This window comes from Thalassophryne amazonica, chromosome 14, assembly GCF_902500255.1.
Source record: "Thalassophryne amazonica chromosome 14, fThaAma1.1, whole genome shotgun sequence".
NCBI classification, from domain to species: Eukaryota; Metazoa; Chordata; class Actinopteri; order Batrachoidiformes; family Batrachoididae; genus Thalassophryne; species Thalassophryne amazonica.
The window spans coordinates 63583648-63608940 of record NC_047116.1 but is presented as its reverse complement, the minus strand read 5'-3'; the positions used below and the strand labels follow the sequence as shown (position 1 = coordinate 63608940).

General features: G+C 42.5%; 1 protein-coding gene across 1 annotated transcript in view; it reads right to left on the bottom strand.

Annotated features, from left to right (window-relative positions):
• The window catches only part of lrp1bb (low density lipoprotein receptor-related protein 1Bb), a 1555752-nt gene that overhangs the window by 651647 nt on the left and 878812 nt on the right, over positions 1-25293 (bottom strand). Inside the window, exons 28-32 of the mRNA XM_034186395.1 lie at positions 23427-23558; positions 22951-23178; positions 22437-22611; positions 22076-22170; positions 10483-10632 (exon numbers count right to left, since the gene is read on the bottom strand). Of these exons, the coding sequence (XP_034042286.1) occupies positions 10483-10632; positions 22076-22170; positions 22437-22611; positions 22951-23178; positions 23427-23558 (780 nt within the window). The remainder of the gene's footprint in view (positions 1-10482; positions 10633-22075; positions 22171-22436; positions 22612-22950; positions 23179-23426; positions 23559-25293) is intronic.

The following is a 25293-nucleotide window of genomic DNA, read 5'->3' as shown; positions in this document are numbered from 1 at the left end:
CTGGAGGGACTACATCACTCGGCTGGCTTGGGAACGCCTTGGGGTTCCCCCGGAGGAGCTGGGGGAGGTGTGTGTGGATCAGGAGGTCTGGGCGGCTTTGCTTGAGCTGCCCCCGCGACCCGACTCCAGATAAAGCGGAAGAAAATGGATGGATGGATGGATGGATATATCTTGTTTACAATGCCTTTTTCAAATATAAAACTACATAATCACAGACATAATTTATTTTCATGCCATACTTTGCCACAGCACCTTTCTTAGTAGATCCTGAAATTACCAGCGCTATGTACTGAATAGATTTAGAATCAAAATTGATATTTGACTTGAAAATCTTTTTGACAGCACCAGTGCCATGACCTTACATGGCACCAGCACTGGCAGCACCCACACTGGCTCCACGGAAGCTACGTGTACCTCAGTTACGGTCAATGGCACCTGCAACCACTCCTCCTGTGGAAGCTGTCATGTTGCCTGACTTCCCTGTTTATGCAGGGCCATCAGGAAGCGAAATGTCCCCACTACAGCTGACATCACCTGCTCCGCCTTCACCGGCGTGTCGGCTCCGGGAAGCTCCAGTTCCAGTGCCTCGGCACGTCTCAATGGTGCTCACTGCAGCACCACCAGCCGATGCCATTGGGATGCACATGCAGCCACGGACTCCAGCTACATCAGTCACAACAAACACGTCATGCATGACTACACAGCTGCCCACAGCGTCAAACATGACGGCCCCAGCGCACATGTGACAGGATTCTACAGCCCCACCTGCTGAAGACATCACGGTGCACATGTCGCCATGGATCACAGCAGCACGGATTGCATTGATCACAACACGCACAGCTTTATAGGAGTCCCCAGCGTCGAATGAAGCCATCCTGGTGCACGCTTCACCACAGACAGCATCAATCAATCAATCAATTTTTTTATATAGCGCCAAATCACAACAAACAGTTGCCCCAAGGCGCTTTATATTGTAAGGCAAGGCCATACAATAATTATGTAAAACCCCAACGGTCAAAACGACCCCCTGTGAGCAAGCACTTGGCTACAGTGGGAAGGAAAAACTCCCTTTTAACAGGAAGAAACCTCCAGCAGAACCAGGCTCAGGGAGGGGCAGTCTTCTGCTGGGACTGGTTGGGGCTGAGGGAGAGAACCAGGAAAAAGACATGCTGTGGAGGGGAGCAGAGATCGATCACTAATGATTAAATGCAGAGTGGTGCATACAGAGCAAAAAGAGAAAGAAACAGTGCATCATGGGAACCCCCCAGCAGTCTACGTCTATAGCAGCATAACTAAGGGATGGTTCAGGGTCACCTGATCCAGCCCTAACTATAAGCTTTAGCAAAAAGGAAAGTTTTAAGCCTAATCTTAAAAGTAGAGAGGGTGTCTGTCTCCCTGATCTGAATTGGGAGCTGGTTCCACAGGAGAGGAGCCTGAAAGCTGAAGGCTCTGCCTCCCATTCTACTCTTACAAACCCTAGGAACTACAAGTAAGCCTGCAGTCTGAGAGCGAAGCGCTCTATTGGGGTGATATGGTACTACGAGGTCCCTAAGATAAGATGGGACCTGATTATTCAAAACCTTATAAGTAAGAAGAAGAATTTTAAATTCTATTCTAGAATTAACAGGAAGCCAATGAAGAGAGGCCAATATGGGTGAGATATGCTCTCTCCTTCTAGTCCCCGTCAGTACTCTAGCTGCAGCATTTTGAATTAACTGAAGGCTTTTTAGGGAACTTTTAGGACAACCTGATAATAATGAATTACAATAGTCCAGCCTAGAGGAAATAAATGCATGAATTAGTTTTTCAGCATCACTCTGAGACAAGACCTTTCTGATTTTAGAGATATTGCGTAAATGCAAAAAAGCAGTCCTACATATTTGTTTAATATGCGCTTTGAATGACATATCCTGATCAAAAATGACTCCAAGATTTCTCACAGTATTACTAGAGGTCAGGGTAATGCCATCCAGAGTAAGGATCTGGTTAGACACCATGTTTCTAAGATTTGTGGGGCCAAGTACAATAACTTCAGTTTTATCTGAGTTTAAAAGCAGGAAATTAGAGGTCATCCATGTCTTTATGTCTGTAAGACAATCCTGCAGTTTAGCTAATTGGTGTGTGTCCTCTGGCTTCATGGATAGATAAAGCTGGGTATCATCTGCGTAACAATGAAAATTTAAGCAATACCGTCTAATAATGCTGCCTAAGGGAAGCATGTATAAAGTGAATAAAATTGGTCCTAGCACAGAACCTTGAGGAACTCCATAATTAACTTTAGTCTGTGAAGAAGATTCCCCATTTACATGAACAAATTGTAATCTATTAGACAAATATGATTCAAACCACTGCAGCGCAGTGCCTTTAATACCTATGGCATGCTCTAATCTCTGTAATAAAATTTTATGGTCAACAGTATCAAAAGCAGCACTGAGGTCTAACAGAACAAGCACAGAGATGAGTCCACTGTCCGAGGCCATAAGAAGATCATTTGTAACCTTCACTAATGCTGTTTCTGTACTATGATGAATTCTAAAACCTGACTGAAACTCTTCAAATAGACCATTCCTCTGCAGATGATCAGTTAGCTGTTTTACAACTACCCTTTCAAGAATTTTTGAGAGAAAAGGAAGGTTGGAGATTGGCCTATAATTAGCTAAGATAGCTGGGTCAAGAGATGGCTTTTTAAGTAATGGTTTAATTACTGCCACCTTAAAAGCCTGTGGTACATAGCCAACTAACAAAGATAGATTGATCATATTTAAGATCAAAGCATTAAATAATGGTAGGGCTTCCTTGAGCAGCCTGGTAGGAATGGGGTCTAATAAACATGTTGATGGTTTGGATGAAGTAACTAATGAAAATAACTCAGACAGAACAATCGGAGAGAAAGAGTCTAACCAAATACAGCATCTGCTAAAGCCGCCCGCCTCTCCACAGACCATGGCACCAACAGAGGTAATTCCAGCACCCCCGCCAGCAGCCTCGCCATTCAAAGCACCTGTGGTGTGTACCGCTCCATGCACAGCCTCTGATCCAGCTGTGCGCATGGGACCAAACTCGTCTCCAGCAAGTGCCTCAGAGGAGAATTCACATCAGAACATTAATACAGGACCATCACGTCTTCTCCGTCCTACTGTGGCACCACCGAAATGACCCACTGACTGACCCACTGCCTTCATGACTGTGAGTTTTTCTTCTTTTTATTTCTTTGGACTGCTCTGCTGGTTGTGTTTGTTTCTGCTATTTTCATTGGACATGCAGTCTGGTTTCCTAAATCAATGTCTGGTTCCATTTTCATTGAGTCATCACATTACATCAGTTATCATCCTTTGTTTTGCTTTTTTGCTGTGTTTTTCATGTTTTTGTGTGTGTGTGTGGGGGGTGGGGTGGGGGGGGGGGGGGTTGGATATGTTCAAACTGAATGTGACACCAGTCATTTCCTCGCAAGATGGTTCCTTCCTCAGTCCCTGGTCTAAGTTGCCCATTTTTTTGTCATTCTTCAAGTACTTACTGTTGGTTTGTTCTTCTTTTTCATTATTTGCCTACTGTGGTTTGGGTCTCATTTAAGTGTTTTGGTTTCCCAGAGTCTTCATGGTATTTTGTTTTGGTTACTACATTGGTTAGGCACCAAGACCAAATACAGTTTTTATTTTTGTCTTTTTTTCATCTTTTCCTGTGGTTTGTCTGTTTTCATTTGCCCCCTATTATGGAGTGTGTTTTTACCTAATCCTTTCTCAGTTTAGTGCCCCCTGTTGCTCATTTGTTAGTCTGTTTCCCTGTTGTTGCCCTGGTAACAGTTTTTTTTTTTTTTTTTCTGGTCAGCTTCTTCACTTTTTATACCCTTTTGTTATGTTGGTGTGTCCCCCATGCCTTTCCTCTGTTTTCATTCTTCACAGTTCTTTTGTTGATTTCTTGGTTTTCGATTACTTCTGGGCGAGATTTTTATGTTGGGTTCCTCATGTGTTTTGCTCTCATTTTGCTTGGCTCATATCTCCTATGTCCCTTGCCACTTCATCCTCCACGGGGTGGTTTAATTGGTCTACCCGGGTTGTTTTTGGTTGGTTTGTTGTTTCTTTCGCTTCCCCATTTTTTTGTACCCCTTAATTAGACAAGCTCACATTTTTTTTGTTATTTTGTTACTTTGGTGTTCTTTCCCCCACATCAGTCCCCGACGGTCAGTTCCCGATGAGGTATGTCATGTGTCTGATATTTTGGTCCTGGGTTTGACGCCAGTCCTCCCCGTGTCCCGGATGGGGAGCCCGGACACCATCCCTGCTGATTCCTCAGTGAGTTAGCAGCCGTTGGTTTTCATGGTCACTCTCCTGAGACTGGTGTTGGTCCTCCTCTTGGTCGATCCACCGGTTGTGGTTTTGTCCATGGAGTGGGCGGAGTTTTTGTTTCTGTTTTTACCCTTTTGGCCTCTGGTGTGGGGGCCCTTTAATGTAGCCCTTCAGTGTGATTGTGGCCACCTGTTGGCCTCCTCTGTCCCGCCCATTGTTGGCGGCTTTGTATCTCCATCCGCCATGTTTTTTGGGTGGTTCAGTTGGCCTCTGGGGTCGGCCACTTTGGGGTGTTTCAGCCCCAAGGTGGGGTCACTTCTCTTATTTCCCCTTTCCACAGTACAACTTACTAGTCATTAGTTTTGTTCTGAGTTCTCATCATTTATTTTCTGTTCTGTATTCTGTAGTCTCTGGTTTTGTTTTGTCTTTATTTTGTATTTTCTGTTTTTCATATTTTAGTCATGCAGCTGAACTGGTTCACTTTTTGGCCAAAAGAGTGAGACGCCGGCGTAGAGGAAAACGAGCTGGAGCTCTCGTGCGCCTCAGACGAAGGGGCACGCGCACGTCCCTACCTGGGATATTTCTCTCCAACGTCCGCTCACTCCACAACAAGATGGATGAGCTGGCACTGCTGATGAAGAAGAATAGAGATTTCTCCTCATCTTGTGTACTGTGCTTCACGGAGACGTGGTTAAATGCACAGACACCGGACTGCGCGCTCCAACTAGAGGGATTCCAACTCCTCTGCGCAGACAGAGACCGAGCACTCTCTGGTGGAAAAACTAGAGGGGGAGGACTCTGCTTCTATATCAACAACGCCTGGTGCTCCGATGTGACTGTGATCTCCCAACACTGCTGTCCCTCTCTGGAATATCTCCTCATAAACTGCAGACCGTTCTACTCTCCACGTGAGTTTAACTCTTTCATACTTTGCTCTGTGTATATTCCACCGAGCGCGGACGTGCACGAGGCCGAGCGCGCGCTCGCGGATCAGATTATGAGCGTGGAGAGAGACTTTCCGGACTCCCTTGTTATAATTCTCTGTGATTTTAACAAAGGGAATCTCAGTCAGGAATTACCAAAATGCAAACAGTTTGTTAAATGCCCGACCAGAGAAGGGAGCACGTTAGATCATTGTTACACGACAGTGAGTGGTGCGTACCGAGCGGTGGCCCGTGCAGCTTTGGGACTCTCAGATCACGTGATGGTCCACTTGATCCCCGCATACAGACAGAGACTAAAACTCTCTAAACCTGTTGTGAGGACATCTAAAGTGTGGAGCAATGAAGCTGTGGAGGAGCTACGTGCGTGCTTGGGCACTACGGATTGGGATATGTTTGAGGCTTCAACAGACTGTCTAGATGACTACATGGACACTGTGACGTCATATATTCATTTCTGTGAAGACAGCATCATCCCACAGTGCACCAGGGTGAGATATAACAATGACAAGCCCTGGTTCACACCTAAACTCCGGCAGCTCCATCAGCAGAAAGAGGTGGCTTTCAGAGAAGGAGACAGAGACAGCTATAGAGGTGCAAAGTACAGATTTAGCAAGGAGGTGGCAAAGGCTAAATCCATGTACAGTTCACGTCTGCAGCAAAGGTTCTATGCCAACGACTCGTCCTCTGTGTGGAGGGGGTTGAAAGAGATCACCAACTACAAGCCCAAAGCACCTCGTTCTATTGACGATCTGAAGCTGGCCAATGACCTGAACATCTTCTATTCACGCTTTGAAGACAAGGACTCACATCTCCCCACCCCCCACACAACTGGATATTCAAACACCATGGACCTCCCCCCTCTCCCCGTTGCCCTCTCCGTCCAAGAGGAGGACGTGAGAAGACACTTCAAAAGGCTGAATCCATGTAAGGCCCCGGGCCCAGACTGTGTCTCTCCTGCCACCCTGAGACACTGTGCTGATGAGCTGGCCCCAGTCTTCACGGGGATCTTCAACACCTCCCTGGAGTCATGCCATGTTCCAGTCTGCTTCAAGTCCTCTATTATAGTTCCAGTCCCCAAGAAACCATGCATCACTGGACTTAATGACTACAGGCCTGTGGCTCTCACGTCTGTAGTCATGAAGACCTTCGAACGCCTGGTTTTATTCCACCTGAAGTCCATCACCGACCCCCTCCTGGACCCCCTGCAGTTTGCCTACAGAGCCAACAGGTCTGTAGACGACACCATAAACCTGGCCCTGCACTTCATCCTGCAGCACCTGGACTCCCCAGGAACCTACGCTAGGATCCTGTTTGTGGACTTCAGCTCTGCATTCAACACCATCCTTCCGGCTTTGCTCCAGGACAAGCTTTCTCTGCTCCACGTGCCCGACTGCCACAGACTTCCTGATGGACCGGAGTCAGCATGTGAGGCTGGGAAAGAACGTCTCGAACACTCGGGCTCTCAGCACAGGATCTCCACAGGGCTGTGTCCTTTCCCCTCTGCTCTTCTCCCTGTACACTAACTGCTGCACCTCCAGCCACAACTCCGTAAAGCTCATCAAGTTTGCGGACGACACCACCCTCATCGGACTCATTTCGGATGGGGATGAGTCTGCCTACAGGAGGGAGGTGGAGCTGCCTGTCCAGCTGATGGTGCAGTTCTACACGGCCATCATCGAGTCCATCCTCTGCTCCTCCATCACGGTGTGGTACGCCGGGGCCACAGCCAGGGACAGACACAGACTGCAGCGCATTGTGGCCTCTGCTGAGAAGGTGATCGGCTGTAGCCTTCCATCTCTCCACGACCTGCACATCTCCAGGACTCTGGGCTGAGCAGGTTGGATCACAGCTGACCCTTCTCACCCTGCACACAGTCTATTCAAACCACTCCCCTCGGGCAGGAGGCTATGGTCCATCTGGACCAGAACCTCCCGCCATAAGAACAGTTTCTTCCCCTCTGCTGTTAGACTCATGAACTCCTCATAACTCAGTCACCTTAACCTTAACTCTGTCACTTTATCATTTTATCACGGGTCACTTTAGACAATGTACTTTGGTTTTAATTGCACTCCTCCCACTACACTGTTTTTTTTCTGTTTCTCTTTCTTTCTGTTTTTCTGTTGCACACAGCCTTTCATATTTCATGTCATTTTTTATCTTATATTTTGTCTTATTTTGGCACATATTGTATATTTTATCTTAGCATTTTATATTGCTCTCTGTTTAATGTTGCACCATTATATCGAAGCAAATTCCTAGTCTGTGAATCCTGTTCATTGGCAATAGCAATAAACTTCTTCTGATTCTGATTCTGATGTGGTTTATTCAGTCATGGTTTTTGTCCAGTTATTGTTATTTCCATTGGGTTATGCTTTCTGGTTTTCTCTACTGATTCTAATAATCTAGTCTTTATTTGTTTCAGTCCTCTTTTGTTCTACACTTTGCTAATACAGTTATCTTGTGTTTTGTTTTCTGTTTTACAGTTCAGCTGTTTATCTGTAGGTTCTTTGCGATGTTTATTATCTTTTAGACTTTAGCCATGTGTTTAGCTTGTTCCCTTTAAAGTCATTGATTTTGGTCACCATTTCTACTTCTTTCACGTACACTCTTGCACCTGTCTCTCTTTGTTTCTGTTTCCCCCCTGTGTTCACTTACACTCTTGCACTTGCATGTTTCATCTTTGTCATAGTCTGCCTGAATCACTCCCTCACTCTTTTGCATCTCTTCCCTTCTCTTGGATTCACCTGACCATACCTCCCTTCTCGAGCATTCTTCCACACATGCACCTTGTTAACCTAATTACCCCACCTGTGTATTTAAGCACTTCACTTTCTCCACTCCCCCACCAGTTCGCCACGATCCCAGTATCCACTTTCCAGCCTTTTGCCTTTGTCTGATTTTGCCTCTTAGTGTTTTGACCTTGCTTTGTTTACCGGAACTTTTTTTTTTTGCCTCAGCCTATGATACAGTATCTCACAGTGATTTTGAACCCAGCCTGTCTCTCGACCACCTTTTTGCTTAGCGCTTATCTGTACCTCTGTTTTGCTGCCTGCCTTCCTGTGTACCGTACCCCTACTTGTGAAAACAATAAAGATTATTTTCAACTTACAACACCTTGGCCATGAGTCTGCATTTTGTGCCCTCCCACATTCTGTGCCATGAATCCTTGAGTCCTGGCAATATGTTTGCAGTGCACATGCATGGAGTTTGGCTATGTGCTGTTTCTGAGTAATGCAAATGTACAGAGTAATGTAACTATTTACTTTCCACAGACAGTGAAGAAGCAATATTTTTTTTTAAGTAGTGAGTAATCTGTGAGAAGATCATGGATTCAAATCCCCGCCTGACTGAAAAATCACTAAGGGCCCTTGGGCAAGGCCTTTAATCCCCTATTGCTCCCGGTGTGTAGTGAGTGCCTTGTATGGCAGCACCCTGACATCGGGGTGAATGTGAGGCATTATTGTAAAGCGCTTTGAGCGTCTGATACAGATGTAAAAGAGCTATATAAATGCAGTCCATTTACCATTTACTTTTTGTGAGTAATGACCCCAACACTGGTTAATTATAATTAAGAGAAAAATACTTTTTTAAATCTAAACCTAAACACTCCATTTGAATGTGACTGTCTAGTTTCAGCAGGTAGACTATTCTGTAACACTGGGGCACAACAGACAAATGCTCTACCACCTACTGGCTTTTTCCTTTACCTGAGGAACATATAACAAGACAGCACCCACCGACTGAAGAGCTAGTGCCAGCACATGAGACTCAACCAGGCAAGGTAAGATGTGTACAACCATTCATATATTCTTTTTGTCACAGCAAAACTTTCAAATCTATTCTTGTATTAACAGGAAGAACTGTGAAAGGAGACCAACAACAGAGGAATATCACTGAATTTCTGAAATCGAGTCAAAACTCAAGCAGCCAAATTCTGAATCTCTTGCAGAGTTCTTGTGCAATTTTGAGTAAGCCAGAGAATAGTACATTGCAGCAACTAATTCTAGAAAACACATATGCATGAATCAGAGTCTCAGCATTTTGTTTTGTTAAACCCACTGATTTAAGCTGAAAGCCTACACTTCAAGCACATCAGGATATTATTTCATTTCCATTGTAGTAGTGTACATAGGCAAATTCACAAAACAACATGTGTTACTGTCCAATTATATATTGGACCAGTCTGTAAACACATACAGTTATATACTGCAGTACTTATCATCCATTTTATATTTCCACTTACTCCAATTAAGGAGCATGGGGGCTTGCAGACTATCCCAGCAGTCATGGGGCATGAAGCAGGGTATACCCTGGACAGGATGCTAGTTTATCACAGGGCCACATATAAACAGATCAACGCATTCACACTTACGTGCAATTTAAAGTTTCCAGTTCACCTAACATGCATGTCTCTGGAAGTGGAAGCTACCCAAAGGGAACCCATGTGAACATGGGGAGAACATATAAACTCAACACAGAAAGGACCAGGTGGGAAGCAATCCCACAACCTTCTCACTGTGAGGCTCTGTGCTTCATAAATAAAAATGACTTTACTTTTGAGAACATTAAAGACAATTAATTACATAACTCAGATGTTCATCAGTCTGTGTGAGATTTGTATGGCAAGGGTGATGGCAAAACAATTAACTACATTTGTTGCCAGAGCGGAAGGTTCCCAGTTCAAGGTCACCTTTGCCCATTCTCCATGAAATGTGAAGTTGCACAAGGAAGGGCATACGCCATAAAATATACCAAATCAACATACTGATCCACCTCGGATCTGCTGTGGTGACCCTGAGTGAAACAAAGCAGAGGCCAAAGGGACCTACTTTAATGGAGTGAAATTTGTATGACGTAGCAACTGTATTTAAGTAGGGCCTTGTTGTTAATCAGGTATTTGATTTTAAGTAATAGATGTCAGATTTGGAGTTAAATTACAAGTTGATGGATGAGGTAATATATTAGATTCAGCAACAACAACAAGTATCAACAGAAAATGAACTCACACCACCATCACCCCTCCCGTTTTCATTAGCAAAGGGCAAAAAAAAATAAAAAAAAATAAATCACTGCTTCTTAGTATTTTAATTATCTCATGCTGCAGCTCCTTCACACAGTTTGAAGTATACCTGTTCCAAGAACTGGCTAATGGCTCTATTCTACAGCTACTTAACTGGTCAAACATGTAATCCCTGCACATGCTGTGACTAATCCTCAATGGCAATCTGATGCACTTGTGGACAAATTCCACTCACCCATCACAGCAAGAGCTGTGCCTTTGGAAAAGTTCCTCTTTAGAGTCTCCAGTACTTCCAGACTTGTGCCATCCAGATTGCACCTGTTGATAGTGCCGTTGGCCGAGCTTATCCAGTACAACTTGCTGGCAGAGTAGTCAATTGACAGACCTGAGAGCGAGATGAGTGAAGACATGATTAACACATTGTCAATGCTCACTTTAAAACTTAAAAAAAAAAAAAAAAAAAATATATATATATATATATATATACTCAACAAAAATATAAACGCAACACTTTTGGTTTTGCTCCCATTTTGTATGAGATGAACTCAAAGATCTAAAACTTTTTCCACATACACAATATCACCATTTCCCTCAAATATTGTTCACAAACCAGTCTAAATCTGTGATAGTGAGCACTTCTCCTTTGCTGAGATAATCCATCCCACCTCACAGGTGTGCCATATCAAGATGCTGATTAGACACCATGATTAGTGCACAGGTGTGCCTTAGACTGCCCACAATAAAAGGCCACTCTGAAAGGTCCAGTTTTATCACACAGAACAATGCCACAGATGTCGCAAGATTTGAGGGAGCGTGCAATTGGCATGCTGACAGCAGGAATGTCAACCAGAGCTGTTGCTTGTGTATTGAATGTTCATTTCTCTACCATAAGCCATCTCCAAAGGCGTTTCAGAGAATTTGGCAGTACATCCAACCAGCCTCACAACCGCAGACCACGTGTAACCACACCAGCCCAGGACCTCCACATCCAGCATGTTCACCTCCAAGATCGTCTGAGACCAGCCACTCGGACAGCTGCTGGAACATTCGGTTTGCATAACCAAAGAATTTCTTCACAAACTGTCAGAAACCGTCTCAGGGAAGCTCATCTGCATGCTCGTCGTCCTCATCGGGGTCTCGACCTGACTCCAGTTCGTCGTTGTAACCGACCTGAGTGGGCAAATGCTCACATTCGCTGGCGTTTGGCACGTTGGAGAGGTGTTCTCTTCACGGATGATGCGAAGGAGATGTGTTGCACTGCATAAGGCAAATGGTGGTCACACCAGATACTGACTGGTATCCCCCCCAATAAAACAAAACTGCACCTTTCAGAGTGGCCTTTTATTGTGGGCAGTCTAAGGCACACCTGTGCACTAATCATGGTGTCTAATCAGCATCTTGATATGGCACACCTGTGAGGTGGGATGGATTATCTCAGCAAAGGAGAAGTGCTCACTATCACAGATTTAGACTGGTTTGTGAACAATATTTGAGGGAAATGGTGATATTGTGTATGTGGAAAAAGTTTTAGATCTTTGAGTTCATCTCATACAAAATGGGAGCAAAACCAAAAGTGTTGCGTTTATATTTTTGTTGAGTGTATGAATTTTAAGCATCAATTTGCTTAAGTACAGCAGCTAGTAATGTTACAAAATCAGATATATTAAGTGTGGTTACAAACTAATTCAGCTTCACAACCTTTGTTAGAAGTCAAAGCCTTTACTGGAAGAAAGATCCCCATATTTACGGATAATCTGGAAAATGCGGCAAAGCCAAAACATTTAGAAATTAATCATTTTCAATGCTTAAACTCAAATATTTTTAAAGTTCACACACACACACACACACACACACACACACACACACACACACACACACACACACACACACACACACACACATATATATATATATAAATACGAGGTCTATTAGAAAAGTATCCGACCTTATTATTTTTTTCAAAAACCATATGGATTTGAATCACGTGTGATTGCATCAGCCAAGCTTGAACCTTCGTGCACATGCGTGAGTTTTTTCACGCCTGTCGGTTGCGTCATTTGCCTGTGAGCAGGCTTTGAGTGAGGAGTGGTCCACCCCTCTCGTCGTTTTTTTCATTGTTTAGGAATGGCTCAGAGACTGCCGCTTTGATTGATCAAAATTTTTTCTGAAACTGTGAGGGACATCAAAGTGGACACCATTTGAGAAATTCAGATAGGTTTTGGTGAAAATTTTATGGGCTTCAAAGAGATTACGGAGTGTTACTGTCGCTTTAAGGACGGCCCAGAGCGACTGGTGGTGCGCCGCGCTCCGAAGCCACCATCGACAGGATGTGCCTGGACATGCCAGAACATGTCCTGTGAGGCTTCATCACGGCATTGCTTTGCGCCATGCGGCACCGCCGTGACGCGCGGAATTCCTCCGCACGTCTGTCTCAATGTGCCGAAAAAGTGCTGATGTCCACGTCTTTTGACAATTCCTGTGCTAGTCAGATGACATCCCGGATAAAACACAGCGTCCAGTTTGTAAATGAATGGCACATTCCACTGTTACAGGAGTTTTTGTCATGGAAAGAGAAGAGGAGGCTTCGTGCGTAGCGGCGGTGCCGCATGGTGCAAAGCAATGCTGTGATGAAGCCTTACAGGACATGTTCTGGCATGTCCAGGCACATCCACAATTTCTCGGATAATCACTCGATGGAAAAACCACCGACAGCTGTCTGAACGCCATCTCAAAGCCGTCCTGTGAGACCAAAACGGAGGTGGTTTTGTCTTGCTCCAGTAGCAAATCCATCGTGACGCGCAAAGCCTCCGCTCGGCTTTCCATGACAAAATCTCTTGTTAAAAGTGAAATCTGCCGGAAAATGGTTGATGTCCAGCTCTTGTGATAACCAGAGAAATTGCACACGATGGTCACGGATCCATACAGCCATCAGCTTAGAAATGAAATAGTCGCTCAGCCTGTCGATGGCGCCTTCGGAGCGCGGCGCACCACCAATCGCTCTGGGCAGTCCGTAAAGCAACAGTAACACTCCGTAATCTCTTTGAAGCCCATAAAATTTTCACCAAAAACCATCTGAATTTCTCGAATGGTGTCCACTTTGATGTCCCTCACAGTTTCTGAAAAAATTTTGATCAAGCAAAGTGGCAGTCTCTGAGCCATTCCTAAACAATGAAAAAAAAACGACGAGAGGGGTGGACCACTCCTCACTCAAAGCCTGCTCACAGGTGAATGACGCAACCGACAGGCATGAAAAAACTCAAGCATGCGCACGAAGGTTCAAGCTTGGCTGACGCAATCACACGTGATTCAAATCCATATGGTTTTTGAAAAAAATAATAAGGTCGGATACTTTTCTAATAGACCTTGTACATACATATATATATATATATATATATATATATATATATATATATATATATATATATATATATATATATATATATATATATATATATATATATATATATATCAAATCAAATCAATTTTATTTATATAGCACCAAATCACAACAACAGTTGCCCCAAGGCGCTTTATATTGTAAGGCAAAAGCCAAACAATAATTACAGAAAAACCCCAACGGTCAAAACGACCCCCTATGAGCAAGCACTTGGTGACAGTGGGAAGGAAAAACTCCCTTTTAATATATATATATATATATATATATATATATATATATATATATATGAGGTCTGTTAGAAAAGTAACTGACCTTTTTATTCTTTTCAAAAACCTGATGGATTTGAATCATGTGTGCTTGCATGAGCAAACCTTGAACCTTCGTGCGCATGCGTGAACTTTTTCACGCCTGTCGATTGCATCATTTTCTGGTAAGTAGCCTTTGTGTGAGGTGTGCGTCGTGCGCTTGGCGGATTTTCATTCCAAGGAAAAAGACAGAACGACTGGAGCAGCGCCGCATCAAATTTTGCCAGAAACTGGGCGACAGCCAGGTGGAAATCATTCGGTTGATTCAGACGGCTTTCTGTGACGATTAACCAAGGATAACCAGGATTAACCAAAAGTATTTTCTTAAAGTATTCTCAAGGGTTAACCCAATGACAGGAGTTAACACAGAAAATCCCTCTTTCTTAAAGAGTGAGTTCAAGTCCAAGGTGCAAACCTACTCAATAGTCACAATCCAGGTTGAAAGGTGCAAACATACCATGAGTAAACATATGGAGACAGACAACCATAAACAGACAATTCACCTGTAACTGAAGCCAAATTGGAATCACTATAAATTGCCTAACTAATCAGTTGCAGCAGCTGGCAAACCAAGGTGGGGACAATTACAGACTAATGACAGAGGGAGGTAACATCAAGACAAAAGACAAAGGATGTGTAGGGAACCAGGCAGAACAACAGAGGACAACAGAGGGTGGTAAAACCAAGACAAGACTAAAACCTGCGAGGAGATAAATGATCAGAGGGAAGTAGAGAAAAAGACACTGCTTGACACTGAAGGTGATAGAAGGCAATTGCAAAGGAGAATAATTGACAAGCTGAAGGAGAAAAGACAAGATGTCAGGTGAAAATGACAGGATATGGAACCAGAAAAGGAAGCTGGGAGTGACTGAGAAGAAATGACAAGAACATACTGAGACAAGAGCAAGGAAATGAGACTAAACAGACAGTGGATACAAAGGGAAGAACAAACAAACTAAAACCTGATCGCAGATGGGACCCTAACAGGACTGGACCACAACATTAAAACTGTTATTTTTTTCATTCTTGAGAATATTTCCATTTACAGTGACCCGGTGAGGACATCAGACTCCATTAATGTTATGCACCAAAACAGTTGGTGGCGGTAATGCACCATGTCAGTTTGCAAACCACCAGTACACTCAACAAAAGTAGAAGGAGACCTGCTGAGTTATTTATTTTGGATGCTGTTTAAATCAAATCATATTAATTTTATTTATATAGCGCCAAATCACAACAAACAGTTGCCCCAAGGCGCTTTAGATGCCGTGCACACGCAACACGTGCGCGATGCATTCATAATACACCCGTAATTGTTGGGAAAGTGAAATGCACGGACCCACACCAGGGGGCGTTAATGAACGGCCAATAGAGAATCCAATAAATACAACTTATTGCTGCAAAGGTGCATACACAGGTCAAAATATCAATCAATCAATCAATTTTATTTATATAGTGCCAAATCACAACAAACAGTTGCCCCAAGGCGCTTTATATTGTAAGGCAAGGCCATACAATAATTACGTAAAAACCCCAACGGTCAAAACGACCCCCTGTGACCAAGCACTTGGCGACAGTGGGAAGGAAAAACTCCCTTTTAACAGGAAGAAACCTCCAGCAGAACCAGGCTCAGGGAAGGGCAGTCTTCTGCTGGGACTGGTTGGGGCTGAGGGGAGAGAACCAAGAAAAAGACATGCTGTGGAGGGGAGCAGAGATCAATCACTAATGATTAAATGCAGAGTGGTGCATACCGAGCAAAAAGAGAAAGAAACACTCAGTGCATCATGGGAACCCCCCAGCAGTCTAAGTCTATAGCAGCATAACTAAGGGATGGTTCAGGGTCACCTGATCCAGCCCTAACTATAAGCTTTAGCAAAAAGGAAAGTTTTAAGCCTAATCTTAAAAGTAGAGAGGGTGTCTGTCTCCCTGATCTGAATTGGGAGTTGGTTCCACAGGAGAGGAGCCTGAAAGCTGAAGGCTCTGCCTCCCATTTTACTCTTACAAACCCTAGGAACTACAAGTAAGCCTGCAGTCTGAGAGCGAAGCGCTCTATTGGGGTGATATGGTACTATGAGGTCCCTAAGATAAGATGGGACCTGATTATTCAAAACCTTATAAGTAAGAAGAAGAATTTTAAATTCTATTCTAGAATTAACAGGAAGCCAATGAAGAGAGGCCAATATGGGTGAGATATGCTCTCTCCATCTATTCCCTGTCAGTACTCTAGCTGCAGCATTTTGAATTAACTGAAGGCTTTTCAGGCAACTTTTAGGACAACCTGATAATAATGAATTACAATAGTCCAGCCTAGAGGAAATAAATGCATGAATTAGTTTTTCAGCATCACTCTGAGACAAGACCTTTCTAATTTTAGAGATATTGCGCAAATGCAAAAAAGCAGTCCTACATATTTGTTTAATACATATTTGTTTAATATGCGCATTGAATGACATATCCTGATCAAAAATGACTCCAAGATTTCTCACAGTATTACTAGAGGTCAGGGTAATGCCATCCAGAGTAAGTATCTGGTTAGACACCATGTTTGTAAGATTTGTGGGGCCAAGTACAATAACTTCAGTTTTATCTGAGTTTAAAAGCAGGAAATTAGAGGTCATCCATGTCTTTATGTCTGTAAGACAATCCTGCAGTTTAGCTAATTGGTGTGTGTCCTCTGGCTTCATGGATAGATAAAGCTGAGTATCATCTGCGTAACAATGAAAATTTAAGCAATGCTGTCTAATAATACTGCCTAAGGGAAACATGTATAAAGTGAATAAAATTGGTCCTAGCACAGAACCTTGTGGAACTCCATAATTAACCTTAGTCTGTGAAGAAGATTCCCCATTGACATGAACAAGTTGTAATCTATTAGATAAATATGATTCAAACCACTGCAGCGCAGTGCCTTTAATACCTATGGCATGCTCTAATCTCTGTAATAAAATTTTATGGTCAGCAGTATCAAAAGCAGCACTGAGGTCTAACAGAAGAAGCACAGAGATGAATCCACTGTCTGAGGCCATAAGAAGATCATTTGTAACCTTCACTAATGCTGTTTCTGTACTATGATGAATTCTAATACCTGACTGAAACTCTTCAAATAGACCATTCCTCTGCAGATGATCAGTTACCTGTTTTACAACTACCCTTTCAAGAATTTTTGAGAGAAAAGGAAGGTTGGAGATTGGCCTATAATTAGGGTCAAGTGATGGCTTTTTAAGTAAAGGGACAAAGGTCGCCCTGTGTTTCATGCTGAGCAGACAAACATTGAGGGATTTCTTTAAAAACACTGCATTTGTTCAAGTTATTATTATGTTTCTTTTAATGTCTTGGTGGATCAAGTGGGATTTATTTTCATCGTGAGCAGAATACTGAAGAGACATCAGATGGCGGAGCACTGGCGGGAATATATTTGAACTTTTAAAATAACTTATTTTCTTGTTGTTGATGGGACAAAGCACTAGAGTTCTCTGGCTCAGCCTGAGAAATGCACCTGGAGCAGAAGAACATTGAGGGACTACTTTTAAAAATGCTGCATTTCTTCAGTAACGTCCATGATAAGGAAATAAAGTACTTCCCAGACATCATCTACCAAAACAAGGCTATCTTCTCATCAGGGTGTGATGATAAATCTGACTAAAATGATGTAACAGATCAGACTAAGACTTTATATAACATTCATACATAGTGCAACCTTGTCATGGTTATGGTTATAGTTAGGGGTTATTGTTAAGGTTATGGTAGTGTGAGAACTGTACATTTTGCTGCTCAGCCATTCAATCGGCTGCAGTGCATTAGCGCTTGGTCCATTATTTTGGTAATTCAGGTGATCAGCGTAGACCCTGCTTCTCTTATAATGCTTTATTTTAATCGGTGTCCCATTTTGAAAGGTTTTGCTACTGCACGCTCTGCTGTATTCTTCTCCATTTTTTGTGGGAGCGTTACAGCGCCACATACAGATCTGGCTTACTCAGTGTTTTCACTGTCCCACAGCTGACATGGAATGTTTTTAACCAGTTTGGGAACAATAATGTTTTTGTTCTAACCTGTTTGGGAAGATCAATTTTGGGGTGGAACCCAAAACTGGAAATGTTAAAATACCATTTCCGTTTGCAAAGAACCAGTTTGGAAAAAAAAAAAAGTTCAAAGCCCTGCTTATTTTACCTGCTGTATATTCCAACTGGCATGCAAAGTAATTGAACAAGCATGGTCCGGGGGACATGATGGTTTTTCACAGAGTGGCACTGTTAATGGTGGGAACTGGAAGTCATTTCAGTTGTGGATGTCTGCACAACTCAGTGTCGCCCACCATGTATTTGATTTATCCTTGTCAGATTCATAGCTACAATGCGTCATTAATTTAATCTTGTCCCCAGGTCCACTCCATAATCATAACTGATGCCAATAAAATATGGTGTGCCCAGCTGCCTGTATTGCTGACATAGGTCCAAGGGAATGAAGAAATGCATGGAAGATAATCAGGCTGTTTGTGTGGGGAGCCTGACGCTGACATGTGTGACAAGAGCTACTGAACATGAGCTGATTATCTGCAAATGCTCTTTCACACATCACAGCTTTATGACAGAGGTCTGACTAATTAAATGTTGAATAAGAATGTGTAAAACAAATTTAAAATCAATCAATCAATTTCAATCAATTTTATTTATATAGCGCCAAATCACAACAAACAGTTGCCCCAAGGCGCTTTATATTGTAAGGCAAGGCCATACAATAATTACATAAAAACTCCAACGGTCAAAACGACCCCCTGTGAGCAAGCACTTGGCGACAGTGGGAAGGAAAAACTCCCTTTTAACAGGAAGAAACCTCCAGCAGAACCAGGCTCAGGGAGGGGCAGTCTTCTGCTGGGACTGGTTGGGGCTGAGGGAGAGAATCAGGAAAAAGACATGCTGTGGAGGGGAGCAGAGATCAATCACTAATGATTAAATGCAGAGTGGTGCACACAGAGCAAAAAGAGAAAGAAACACTCAGTGCATCATGGGAAACCCCCAGCAGTCTAAGTCTATAGCAGCATAACTAAGGGATGGTTCAGGGTCACCTGATCCAGCCCTAACTATAAGCTTTAGCAAAAAGGAAAGTTTTAAGCCTAATCTTAAAAGTAGAGAGGGTGTCTGTCTCCCTGATCCGAATTGGGAGCTGGTTCCACAGGAGAGGAGCCTGAAAGCTGAAGGCTCTGCCTCCCATTCTACTCTTACAAACCCTAGGAACTACAAGTAAGCCTGCAGTCTGAGAGCGAAGCGCTCTATTGGGGTGATATGGTACTATGAGGTCCCTAAGATAAGATGGGACCTGATTATTCAAAACCTTATAAGTAAGAAGAAGAATTTTAAATTCTATTCTAGAATTAACAGGAAGCCAATGAAGAGAGGCCAATATGGGTGAGATATGCTCTCTCCTTCTAGTCCCCGTTAGTACTCTAGCTGCAGCATTTTGAATTAAATTGAATTAATTTGAAATCAGACAAGAATGAGCAGTTAGTATCCTTAAATACCGAGGTGTCAATCCCGGCTTCAGAAAGTAAAAACCCTCCCATGTGTTGCTTCTACCTGTGCACCTAAAACAGGTGATCTCAATAATTCGCTCATCCACCTGCCTGAAGAGCTGAACTAATTACAATCAGTTGGTTTATTGGGAAGATAAAACAAATATGTGGCTGGACTTTAACTTTCTGAAGCTGGATTTGACACCTCTGCTTAAATAGCTAAATTATTATTTTTTTGATAAAGCTAATGTAATAAAATACATGCAATATAACTCAATGAAACACCATGATTGAATTATAATAATCACTACACGGAGCAACAGGGAGACAAGCATTTCTTATAGTAAGCACTGAGATGCTGTCATGTACGTCCCATTCACTAAAATGATTCCAGTGTCAGACATGGTCATTGGTGGGAATTGTACCCATCCTGAGGTTTTCTCACCAAGAACTGGGCAAAACTGAGGCAACTTTCCTGAACTCAACATCTAATAATTATTAGTTCTGTTTGCAATTGAGAATTCTGTGTATACTCAGTTAGGTGGTAACTGATAATTCAGTTTGAATTTACCCTTAATTAACTAGATTGTTGTATCAAAAATGAGTGAGTTAACAACACTACACCACAAATAATTTAAGTAAATATTTAAAAATCATTGGTAATGCAGGTGGCACAGTGGTTTAGTGATTAGTGCTGTTGCCTCACTGCAAGAAGGTCCTGGGATTGCTTCCCAGCTCGACCTTTCTGGTTGGACATTGCATGTCTCTCCAGATGCTCCAGTTTCTTCCTCTAAATGAGCTTGTCTGTCTATATGTGGCCCTGCAACAGACTGGTGTCCTGTCCATGGTCTACCCTGCCTCACACCCTATGAAGGCTGGGATAGGCTCCTCCGCCCTGTGACCCTTGATTGGAGTAAGCGGACATAGAAAATTAATTAATGAATAAATGGTAATGCGATGGAGGCAGCAGGCAGTGTGGTGCCCAAGTGGTCAGTGTGCTTGCTTCTGAATGCCCTCAAGACAGTGGAGATGATTGTTGACTTCAGAAAAAAAAAAGTTCTGGCCACCCCATCACCCTGTGTGACACTCCATTCACCATTGTGGAGTCCTTCTGCTACCTGGGGATCACCATCACCCAGGACCTCAAGTGGGAGCTGAACATCAGCTCTCTCAATTTTCAATTTATTTTTAATTTATTTTCATTTATATCGCACCAAATCACAAGAGTTGCCTCAAGGCGCATCACACAAGAAAGGTCTAACTTTACTAACCCCCAGAGCAGCAGTGGTAAGGAAAAACTCCCTCTGAGGAAGAAACCTCAAGCAGACCAGGCTCAAAGGGGTGACCCTCTGCTTGGGCCATGCTACGGACATAAATTACAGAACAATTCACAAAATGAATATACAGGAAATGCTCCATCTCTGGATGGAGCTGCACCTTAAACAGAGAGAAAAAACAGAATCAGGCAACAGAAAGACAAGAAAGACACTTCATCAACAGAGCACAACAGAGGCACTACAACATGTAATAGTGCAATTATTGCTAATTTTATTATGTATTTTAATAATAAAAAAAAATCACTAAAATTTATTTTTTGCACATTTTACCAAATTGAGTGCAGTCGTATAACCAACAGGACCCTACTGATGTGTGCAGTAAGTTTTGTGTCACTACACCTGGTAACAATGACACTACTGAAAATTTAAACAATGAAAAATTCTCCAAAGTTTTTCACAATGACATTTTTCCAGTCTGACTGCTGTAATATAACCAGCAGGAGACCACTGATGTTTGCAGTAAATTTTGTGTCACTACACTTATAACAATGACACTATTGGAAAAAAGTAGTAGTAGAGAAGTTGGATCTTCGACTGGACTGGGTTGCTTGATGCGAAGACGTTTTGCTTCAAATCGCAGAAGCTTCCTCAGCTAAAATTCTTGCTCTGGTAGTCTGACTTCTGTATTGACTCTTGTAGAGAAGAATACATGTAGTATAGTCCAGTTATATTTTGTTTGTCTAATTATGGGCTCTGAAAATGCTATGATTATATATACAAATGGTTATAATACCTAAATGGTTAATGTGATATTTTTGATAAAACTCTTGAATTAAAGATGAAAGTCTATGCTATAGCACTTCTTGACTGTTTAATTTCATCTACATTGTGATGGTGTGCACAGGAAAAAAAATGTGTTTCTCTCCATCTACTTGCTGATTATACTTTACATTTTAAATTATTATATTTTATATTATTGTCTGAACTGAAATTGGCTAGCTGAATGAACCAAGCTTTCATGGTCCCAGACATTGACAGCATGGGAAAAAGGCACATGCACAACTTTTCACAGTGAATAAAATTTAAAAAAGGATTGTCCTTTAATCAATGTCATTACCCATGTGAAGCACTTTGAAGCAGCATTGTTGTGATTTGGCACTCAATAAATACAATAAATTTAATTAAATTTAATTCAAAAAGAGTGTAAGGCTTTATTGTTGAATGTTAAATCCACATACAGTAATAGCAGCTGATGTTACAAGGACATTTGAACTGTTCACCTCTGTCTGACTTCCCACTTAGAGCTGAGTGGGAAGTCTGGCTCACCATGTTGTCATACTGACCTACAGGTTCCCTCTGGTTCTGGTGGAGGACCTTGCTGTTACTCCCGTCCATGTTGGCCATGTTGATGGTGTTGCCATCTGTCCAATAAATCTTCCTGTGTGTGGAAGGTGAGGTGCATGATTAGTGTTCCAGTTAGGCACAGGATATTACGAGGTGTATAACACAATAAACATATGTTACTGGGCTATAAAGTATAATCACAACAAATATATTTTGTTCCACAAAACAATCTGTCTAAACAATTTAAGAGCTCTTTAAAGACCAAGGTTTTTGTCCTTTCTCTATAAAGGTATGACCTCTAGTCAGGTTCCATGAAGGTGACAGTCTGATGAAGAGCATAGACTGTTGTAATCTACTCACCCTTTGGCAGGGTGCACTACAAGGCACCTTGGTTTATCAATCCCGTGGATGATGGAGGTCTTCAGGGACCCATCAAAGCGAGCCACATTGATTTGCGACTCATCATTTTCAGAGCTGAGCCAGTATAAGTTCCTGGAAAGCCAGTCTAAAGCCAGCCCACGGCAGTTCACTATGTCTGTAAGGGGGTGCACAAAAGAGCAGGTAAACCTCTGTGGTTTTCAAAGTCAGAACTCAAATAAGACATTATTTTCACAAAGATGAATAATGTGGTGCAAACTTTTGTTTGGACACCACTTGCTAGTTTACTAGCTTGTCCTGAAATCAAAATTCACGAAATTACTATGATTTATTGCTAATGGGACTGCACAATCTTGTGACTCTTCCACAAAAAAAAACAAAACTTTTTTTTTTCATTTAATACTGTATTTCACAATGAAAAATGTATTAAGTTTTGCTTTCATATGCACGCACACAAACATGGTGTTATGTCTATAAATGCCGAGCTTGCACACACCTCCAAAGATGATGGTCTCTATCTGTGTTCCGTTGATGAAGGCCCGTTTTATGGTTTGGGTTTTGATATCAGCCCAGTAGATCCTCTCCTCCTGAGCATCATAGTCCACCACAGTGACATCATCAATATCTGGTACTGTTAATGCCGTCATGACATTCATGTAAGGGTTGTCGATGTCCACACCCCGGATTTCAGACCGCCGCACGTACAGGAGGAACTTTTTCAATGCTGGTAAAAGTGATGGAAAAATTGAAAATTCAACAGGAAGCATCTATACTGACCTTTTCTTTCAAATTCAGATAAGCACGTAAAGGCCATAGTAATATCTTGACACTAACGTAAATCCAGGTTTGGGTCTGTAAAATAAGGAGGCCGAATGTGATTGAAAAATACTTAACTGCTGGCCGCATACAATCCTTTTCCTGTGCAAAAAAAAAAAAAAAAAAAAAAAGTAAAACGAAGGCAGTATTTCTCACCAAAGCAGGACTGTTTGTTGGGTGAAAGCTTCATGAGGTGTGGACAGGTGCAGGATGCTGTGTGGTTGTAATTGATGAGACACAGATGTGAACAGGGACCACGTCCATCATTCTCTTCACATGGGTTAGAAGCTGATAGGAAGAGAGGAGACAAAGCAAAGGACAGACAATTTCAGGAAATTTGGCACAATAAGTAAAGATAAAAGAGAAAAAAGTGGCTATGTCTGATTTATACAAAATGCAATTGCAAAATATAATTAACAGGCTTGTCTAACTGTCATTAAAAGAAAAAAGGCACATTTTCAAATATAAAGCAATGCTGAAAAACAAAAACAAAAAATCAGGTCAGGTCTGGGAGTATGCTCTGGTGTTGCAAATCACTGCATCCAACATACCAGGGAACCACCTTGATTCTTAGATCAGAACGACCCAAGCACATAGACCAGACCCATTCATCTTTTGGAACCAGGTAATAAGTGAGCAGCTCTTTTGCCTCTTCCAGATGCTGTAGTCTTGAACAATGAGGCATGTGGTTGCTAAAACATGCCCACAGTAGTCGATGAAGTGTCATAGTTGGCACATCATTCCAGTGGTACCCAAAGAGCCTCCAAAAAGACATAGTACCAAAGATATCCACTTGTTACTTTAGGTCACTGGCTGCCATCCAAGTCTTATAATCATACATTAAGACAAGAAGACCACAGACATGGACATTTGATCTCCTGCAAAGGTATCAGAATTTCAATATGCCTCTGTCCAAGGACCTCAAGATGCCATAAGCTTTTCCCAGGCATCCTTTGAGTTCAAAATGCTGCAGCCAGTCTGCTCTGTGTGAGACTGATCCTGTCAGAGCTCAAGAGCTAAGCACTGTGGAGCCTGGTTCATATTTGGAAAGGAGACCTCTTTGGAAGTCCAGAGGCCGTGTGTGTTTCTCTGAGTAAAACTGGAGTTACATCAGGAAGGTCATGTGGTATAAAGCTTGTGCCACCTGCTAATGCGGATCAGGCTGTATGTGCTGTGGTGACCGCTGACTAACTGGGAACAGCTAGAAGAAAAACAACATCTGATCTCAAAGGCCAAGGGCCGAGGTATATAAATGTCATTGCATAAATAAGAACTTTTGACAAGTTCATCATGTTCACTGCATAGAGATACACTTGTGATGGTTAAGTTCAGGAAGTCATCAAATGTTTGGATCTTAAACTTGACCCAGGATGACAAAAGCAGACACTCCTCCCTCAGAGTTTCACATGCTGCAATCATTGCATCCACTGATACCACAAAGATCACCCTGGGTCCTGGATGGCAGCCACCCAGGTAGACAACTGATCCAGTCACACCTCTTGAAAGTAACCATCCATCTGTTAGCCTTCTCCAGCTACTGGGGTCCTCAGCACTGTTGAGGCTGATGCTTCCTCACAGTGCAAATGATACTCCTCATATTAGTCTCTTAAATTAACCATCTGTTTGACACAAAATCATTCTAGTGGTACCCAAAGATCCTTGAAAGTGACATAGTACCAAAGATGTCCCGTCACTAGCATCCAAGTCTCACAGCCATACAGTAAGCAAGGTAGCACCAACACGATAAAGAAGATGGGAAAGGCAAACACTTATGTTTTCTGACCTCATAACAACATAAAGTTCAACACCTTTAACTGCATACAGATTCAATTATCATGGTTGAGTCCAGGAAGTCATTGAAAGCTTAGGTCTTTGTCTTGAACCAGGACAATCACAAACAAAAAACTTATTCCTCACTCAGCTTCTAGTGCAGCAATCAGGTTATCCATTAAGCCCACAAAGAGCAAAGCATCATCCATGACATCAAGACCAAATACTTCCTCACCAACAAATCAAGGTGTCT